The sequence below is a fragment of the Bubalus bubalis genome, chromosome 14 (assembly GCF_019923935.1).
Source record: "Bubalus bubalis isolate 160015118507 breed Murrah chromosome 14, NDDB_SH_1, whole genome shotgun sequence".
Lineage (NCBI taxonomy): Eukaryota > Metazoa > Chordata > Mammalia > Artiodactyla > Bovidae > Bubalus > Bubalus bubalis.
This window is the reverse complement of record NC_059170.1, coordinates 38,742,110-38,749,793: the sequence shown is the minus strand read 5'-3', so window position 1 is coordinate 38,749,793 and position 7,684 is coordinate 38,742,110. Positions and strand designations below refer to the sequence as shown.

Sequence of the window (7,684 nt, the reverse complement as noted above, 5' to 3'; positions counted from 1 at the left end):
GCCTTTTAAAACAAAAAGGTGACTCTGACCTACCTGTACTTTAGACATTATTTTAAATGACTATTTGCTGAAGTAGCTTTTAGGGACTTTACGGGGAAACGCATGAGGTGTCCCGACGCTGGCCTCCACTCACTGGCTGTGGGACAACCGTGTCCAGTCAGGCTTTGCTCCGAAGGACACTGACTCTCCCCCATCCCCCTCCTCTGGGCGCACAGGGCGGGGGCTGGGGCCCCTTCTCGGCAGACTCTGGGGTGCATGCCCTCGTTCCCCCTTGGCAGCACCACCTTCCCTGGTCCAGGGCCATCTGTGCGCTGGGCATCACCCACGTGTTGCAGGTCAGAGCACTGCCTTTTTCCTCCAGTGACTTTGCCCCGATTCCCTAGAAAACACCTGTCTGTTTCTGCCAACAGAACCCTGACAGCCACCCGCACACCCCGAGGTCTTCAACTCGCACGTAAAATAAAGACGGCACAGTGGTTGGGGTTGTAGCAAACGTTTAATTTTGCGGGAGCCGCAGGTTGTGAAGCAGGAGACAGGACAGCACAGGCGGCCCGTGCACCAGGGCCTGGGGTCAGGCTTCACGTGGACGATGCTCGCGTAAAGTGCTCATAAATAACTGGACCATGACAGCAGGTGGGCAGCAGCTAGATGGCGGCCGGCTCCTCGGGGCCACGGGGCTGCACAGGCTCCAGCTGGCTGGCATCCGACACCTCGAAGCTGACCTTGTACTTGGCCAGGATCTTCATGAGGGGCCGCAGCTTCAACCACCACTGCTCCTTGGGGATCCGGTGCCTGCGGGGGGACCAGGCTGAGCGGGGGTGGGGCTCACCCAGCGGGCCTCCCCCCGCCCCTGACCTCAGGCGCTTACTCGAAGTCTGTCTCCTTCTTCAGCTCCGCCACGGGCTGGAACAGCAGTGTTCTCTTGCTGATTCCCAGCACACACACAGAGTCCTCACTTAAAAATTTTTTTCCTATGAAAGATAGAAAGATGATGTCAGAAAATAAGAGGTGAGGTCTAGATATTGGCACAAATTACCAAGATCTGGAGAGCAAGGGGCACGGAGAGCTGTAGGCACTGCAGAGAAGAGGGTAAATTGTGTATCTTCATGCCAAACTTCAGATTCAAACAAAAGCAGGTCTGTAAACATGGAAGACACGCAGCCGTCAGCTCTCCCTGCAGCAGAGGCACAGCCGGGACACAGGCAGAGGTTTAGCAAACATCCAAAATCAGGACTCTTAGAAATGCTCTCCCCAGGGAACCCCCAGGCCTCTTGGATGCTAGAACAAGCCCACCCTCTACACAGAGGGGATGCAGCTTAGGGGTGTCGGGGGTACACTCAAGAGAGGCAAGGTGAGTGTAACAACATGAGCAAGTCAGCTAAAGAAAATTCAAGGGACCATCCATCTCATTCAATGCAAAAGTGTGTCCTAACCTTCATGACTGAAACAATTCTTAGCGAACATCAGAGCATACAGTATCCACCAAAGACCGTCAACAAATAAGTTGTAGAAAGACTTCGCTTAAATATTAGTGAGAATTCTGAGTCATGAAGCACTGAGGTGTTCCCTGTGTTATCCAGGAGATAAGACAGGAGTTCTGTCACTACGTCTGTTGGGGTTTCTCTGGAGGAAACTCATCCACAAAAAGTCAAGGCAAAAAAAAGATCTGCATGCAGATGCTGTGTGTAAGAAAACCAAGAAAAGACACATCCATGCAGATGCTGTGAGAAAACCAAGAAAAGACGCATTTATACGATTACTACAATTTACATCAGTGTATAAAAATAATTTGTATTTCTGTACACCAGCAGTAAGAAATTGTAATACCCTTCACAGTAATATATTTTTAAAATCACTAAGTCAGGAATAAACTTACAGTCAATAGCTTTATGGAAAACAATGCTGTAGTAACAAAGGGTCTAAATATATGGAGATTAAATGGATTAGAAGATAAATATTTTAAAAATGTCAGTTCTTCTTCCAATTATTTGTTATTTATGTAATTTGTTATTTACATGTAATCCCCACCTCCAAAAATCCAACAGAACTGATGGACACAAAGAGTCAGGAACAGTTGAAACTGGAAGAAAGCCCAGGTAGGACTAGCTGATGACAGTAATTGTTCACCAAGCTGGAATATTGGCAAGATTGCTAACTGCCAAAAAAAGAACCCAACAATCCAGAAACAGTCCCTTAAGTTTCTGGGTTCCTGTTCTTGGATGGAGATTAACTGTACTGCAGATTGAGGGGTATGGATTTTTCAGTGGCTAGCACCCAAGTAATTATTCACATGGAAAAATATTAGACCTTAAATGTTAATACCAGTTCAAGTGGGCTAAAAATCCAAATGTAAAAGGTGAATATTTTAGTAACAAAAAGCTCAAACCTTCAAGGACAAAGTTAAAAAAACTGACTACATTACTAAATTAAGAGTTCTTCATTAAAAAATAACCTTAACAGAAAACGACTGGGTTTGCCAAATGGGAGATACATGTCTGCAACCTGTGACTCACAGAATATAAAACATGGACCTTCTCTAACATACAATATCAAAAATTCTTAAAATGTTTTTAAATTCTAAGAAATAACACAGCCCAAACAATCAGATAACATGAAGCAGTAACAGAATAAATGAGTGCTGGACCAGCAGGAGGGGCCTGGCCGTCTCCCTGCTGACCTGAAGGGTCAGCCTCCGGCAGCCACAGGGGGACCGGATACCCACCATCACAGCAACAGCTCAGAGGTGACATGGATGGGTGAGTCCCAGGGAGGGCGGGGTCCCACCAGTGAGCATGTGGTGGGCGAGGCTGGTCTGGGGAACTGGCCTCGCTGGGCCTGGGCAGTGGCTGGAACCACTTGCTCAGGGCCAGGTGGGTTCCAGGCCATAGCAGAGACCAGCTCCCCTCATGTAAACCACAAAACCAGAGTCTTTGAAGGTTTAATCCTGCAAAGTCAGACCCTGAAGGAAGGATCGCAAGGCTGCTGCCCTGGGGAGGGGCTCAGAGGTGGAGGGAAAACGCGCCAGGGAGGAAGCTGTCCAGGTGCCTCCCCATCCCTTGCTGTCTTCCCGAAAAAGAGGCCATAAAGGAATAATGGAAGGTGCCAAGTGTCTTAGGTAAAAGCCAACTCGGCGTCAGCACAGCAGAGAAACAGGGAAGGTCACAGCGGCTCTAGGGCCCTCAGAGCGGGCAGTTTCTTCCTACATGAGCGGAGTGCCTCCTGCAGTAATTAGCGTTCTGTTTCCTTAAGTACATTTATTCCTAGTTATAACCTAAGTCACAGACAGTAGCTGCAGAAGTCACGTGCAGCCCAAAGCCAGACGGACATGGGGCAGAAACGTGCCTGCACAGAGCATGGCCCTCCCAACCCACGCCGCCTGCCACCAATTGGTACCTTTCCCCACGGACTCCTTCAGCTTCGAGCTGATCCACTGCATGGCTCTGGCGGAAATTTTGGTTCCAAAGTTTCTGTCGAATGGAGAAGGCGCCCCACCCTGTGGTTGGTCAGAGTTAACATGAGAGTTAGACACCAGCACCTTCCTGACTGTTAGCTTTTAAAATGGAATAGAAGTTATAATGACTAACAAAATTCATGTCCTAGTTCTAAGAAATATGGGGGTCTGTTTCTATCTCCTTGTATGTGACTGGGACCAAACAAACCACAAGAAAGCCTGTTACTCCTGCAGCCAAAACCCCCCGGTCAGGTGTCACTGCTTCCTGAGGAGGCGGCTTTTAATCAACCAGACCCTGAGCATCGTCCTTACGTCAGCATCTTCATCAGGACTCCTTCAACTTGTTTTGGGGAGGCCGTGGGGAAGGGTCACAGTTCTCTTAAGAAGCTGGTCCATTCTGTGGGCTTGTTTTCAGAAAGACCTACACATGCCTACCACATATGCCATCATGTAACTTCAGGGCAGTCACTGAGTTTGTGGACCCTGAACTATAAGCTCCTGAGACAAGGACTGAGACGTGGTGATGGGAGGGCCTGCTGTCAGGGGACCAGGTCTCACGACTCCACTCCAACCGCCTGCCCTGTCTGGGGTGCACTGACGTGCATACCCCAAGATTCTGTCCAAATGGCTCTGATTTCACGCAGATCTCAAAGAACTGTCATTTGTCTGACACTCCAGTTTAAATGGGTATGAAGGCCTGATACTGAATCAAAGATACTGAAGAAAAGTTATGACCAACCTAGACAACATATTAAAAAGCAGAGACATCACTTTGCCAACAAAGGTCCATCTTAGTCAAAGCTATGGTTTTTCCAGTTGTCATGTATGGATGTGAGAGTTGAACTCTAAAGGAAGCTGAGCGCCGAAGATTTGATGCTTTTGAATTGTGGTGTTGGAGAAGACTCTTGAGAGTCCCTTGTACTGCAAGGAGCTCCAACCAGTCCATCCTAAAGGAAATCAGTCCTGAATGTTCATTGGAAGGACTGATGCTGAAGCTGAAGCTCCAATACTTTGGCCACCTGATGCGAAGAACCAACTCATTAGAAAAGACCCTGATACTGGGAAAGATTGAAGGCAGGAGGAGAAGGGGATAACAGAGGATGAGATAGTTGGATGGCATCACCGACTCAATGGACATGAGTTTGAATAAGCTCCAGAAGGTGGTGATGGACAGGGAGGCCTGGCGTGCTGCAGTCCATGGGGTGGCAAAGAGTCAGACATGACCGAGTGACTGAATTGACTGAATCAGGTAGTTAATTTGAATGCGTCTTTCCACTTAACTGGTGTCAGTATGTATATGGAAGTGGACGGTTTTCTGACAAAGCCTATCTGCTCAACTGTCAGAACAGAAAGTGTTTCTGAGGCTGATGACAGCCGGCATGACAGCATACATAGTTCAGGTGCTGATTTTAATCACTGTGGAACTGACTTAGAAATACACTTCCTTTTTGCAAAACGGCTAACACAGGCCATCTAAGTGAGATAAGGCATGAGGCCATGCCCCGCCCGTGGCCCACCTGCTGCATGTGGCCCAGCACATTCTTCCTGCAGTCGAACACGCCCTTGCCCTCCTCGGAGTAGAGCTGGTAGATGAAGTCGGTGGTGTAGTTCTCGCTGCAGCTCTCGTTCCTGCAACACACAAGCCCAGGGTCGTCCTGCCCCTGCAACCATGCCACCCTCGCTCCTTATCACCGTGGCAGCATCATGACAGAAACCACTGAAAGAATCTTAAAAATGGAAACTGATGACCAAGCAAAATTGGATTTCTAAAAATGGCCCTTGAGTCATTTAAACACCCGCTGGTCTGAACACGGAGCAGAGCGAGACCACGCGGAGGAGGAGCAGCCGCGCTTGGGGACCATGGGCTGTTACCTGAGCACCAGCCCCCTCTGGATGCTGGTCTTCATCTTCTCCGTCAGGTGCTCCACGTTGGACTAGGAAAGTCAGGACACTGTGATTAGGCGCCTGCTGTGTGCCGGGCACTGCCCCAAGTGTGGCTGGTGCGGCTGCTGTGAGCTGACCTCATGGCAGAGGGGACAGTGGACAGTGATGTGTCGGCTAGCGACACCCACTGGGGACAGCGGCACGTGGAGACCACAGCCGGGGCGGGGGTGGGGGGCTCATGGCGTCAGTGCGCTGCTTGGTGTCTGCAGGCGATGCCTGAGAGGTGAGCTGCCCGTGGACACGTCACTGTGTGCTCCGTGTGCTCGCTGAGGCTGCTCCCCAGGCTGCTCCGCCAACGCCCACGCCTGCTATCTCAGAGGAACACGGCTGTCACCTGGCTTTACACAGAGACTCCTGACCCTGCCTAACAGGCATGTTCAGGCAGGAGAATTTTAGCAAGGACACAAGAGCACAGGTTCCAAAGGAAGCCGACTGCAGAAGAGCAGGTGGACTGTGAGTTTCCAGTTCTGATTTTGGGGGCGACGCTCTCCTGGGCTGCATCCTGGCTGGGGCAAGCCTCCCCGGGGGCACTGGGCAGCCCTCCCCATGTCATCCTCTCCATGTCCTGGGCCACAGGGGACCAGGGGCTCCTCCAGGCGGGGGTCTGTCCTCCATTGCTGCAGTTCCCCCGACTCAGACCCACAGGGACCCCGAGCTCTGGCCACCTGCGCACCCGAGGCCTGGACGTGGTGGCAATGAGCCGGCAAGGCCCCAGGCACCTAGCACATCCGTGTCCCTGCAAGTGTAGGGCCTCCAGGGAGGGCATTAACTGCTTCCCAGGTGAGTGTGTAAGAGACACAGTTACAAGCTCGGGGTACGAGCAGCAGGTGCCCTGGAACCTGTTCCAGGTGTCGCCCTGTCCTTGCACATGGAGCTGTAGTGCCTCACTAGTGTTTGTGACGTGGCGGGGGATGGGAGTGGTTCCTGAGACCCTGGACCTGTCGGTCAGCGACCCCTGGGTCCCTGCGTCCACGCACCTGCAGGTCCCGGATGTCGAAGGGCTCCTCGAAGATGTAGGCAGCGTCTGCGCCAGCCGCCAGTCCCCCCATGTTGGCCAGGTAGCCACAGAAGCCCCCCATGGTCTCAATGATGAACACGCGCCGCTTGGTCCCGCTGGCTGACTGCTTGATGCGGTCACACGTCTGCACGAGGAGACACGGTCAGGAGACGCGGACGCCGCCCTGCGGCCAGCCCTGACCTTGGGTGCTGTGCTGGGCCCTGGGCCCTGGGCCCTGGCCTCTCAGGGCTCGTCAGCAGGCATGTCCCTGCTCTTTCCTCTCCTGAAACGCTCCGGGGACATGTGGGGGGAAGAAGGCTTTGTGCACCAAAGTGTACCACCACCAGCGGGGAGACCTTCACTCCAAGACTTTGGTTTAAATGTGAACAAGCACGTGATCACCAGACGGGTCCCATTCCATCACCCCTGATGACCCCTCCAGCATCTGTGACGGATCACCACCCTCCCCCAAAACGGACTGATCTCATCCAAACTCAGGGTGCACTTCAGCGGCTGGGCAGCTCCGCATTCTCCAGGAGCCCAGACAGGAAAAGAAACCATGTCAACGCGCCCGTCTCATCCTCCCGGTGCTCAGGCCTGGGGATGCCCGGCCGGGTGGGGAGACCCACAGGGCCGTGGTGTCCACGGGTCCTTCACGTGGCATTTGAGCACTAAAACCTGCCTGCCTGGCCTCTGTCTCAGGAATTCAGGATGGGGGATGCACAGGCCCCCTCCGCTGCAGGTTTCGTGGGCTCCGCTCCTGACCCAGAACAGCAGCTATCACCACCAGCCGGCAAAGCCCCTCTCCTATGAGGTCCAAGCACCCAAGTCTCAGCCTTACCCAGACGTGCCCGTTGGCCTCGACGGCAGAGATCCTGGTGACAGCCTTCCTATCTAACCATCAGCTCAGAACCTGTGCTCAACTGCCGTTTACCAGGGCTCTGCCCAGCTGAGACAGGAACCTTCCAATACAGGGGGCTCTGCACCTCTGGGGGTCCTCACTTGGGGAGGACACGGTCCCACTGCCCACAGCACAGGCCAGGCAAGCAGGGTGCCGATGGGTGAAGGTCAGTGCCGATGGACGCCAGGTGGTCAGGGCTTGGAAATGCTGGTCCCTCGGAGCCTGGGTGACACCGGCCTGCTGGGGCCCCACTTGGATGGGGCTGGGAGGGACTGTGGGTGAAGCCCCCAAGGAAGGGCATCTCCTTCCCGCCTCCCTGTGTCCCTGGCTCCACTGGACTCTCATACGCCCAGCACTGGGTCCCTTTGCCCACCCCCTTGCTCTGTGTCCT

General features: G+C 53.0%; 1 protein-coding gene across 1 annotated transcript in view; it reads right to left on the bottom strand.

The window, feature by feature from the left end:
* Positions 1-477: 477 nt before the first annotated feature.
* Positions 478-7,684, bottom strand: part of LOC102400527 (phosphofructokinase, platelet) — a 54,082-nt gene continuing 46,875 nt past the window's right edge. The window contains exons 17-22 of the mRNA XM_025264079.3: positions 6,373-6,537; positions 5,324-5,385; positions 4,969-5,080; positions 3,394-3,493; positions 869-971; positions 478-792 (exon numbers count right to left, since the gene is read on the bottom strand). Of these exons, the coding sequence (XP_025119864.3) occupies positions 645-792; positions 869-971; positions 3,394-3,493; positions 4,969-5,080; positions 5,324-5,385; positions 6,373-6,537 (690 nt within the window). The 3' untranslated portion in view covers positions 478-644. The remainder of the gene's footprint in view (positions 793-868; positions 972-3,393; positions 3,494-4,968; positions 5,081-5,323; positions 5,386-6,372; positions 6,538-7,684) is intronic.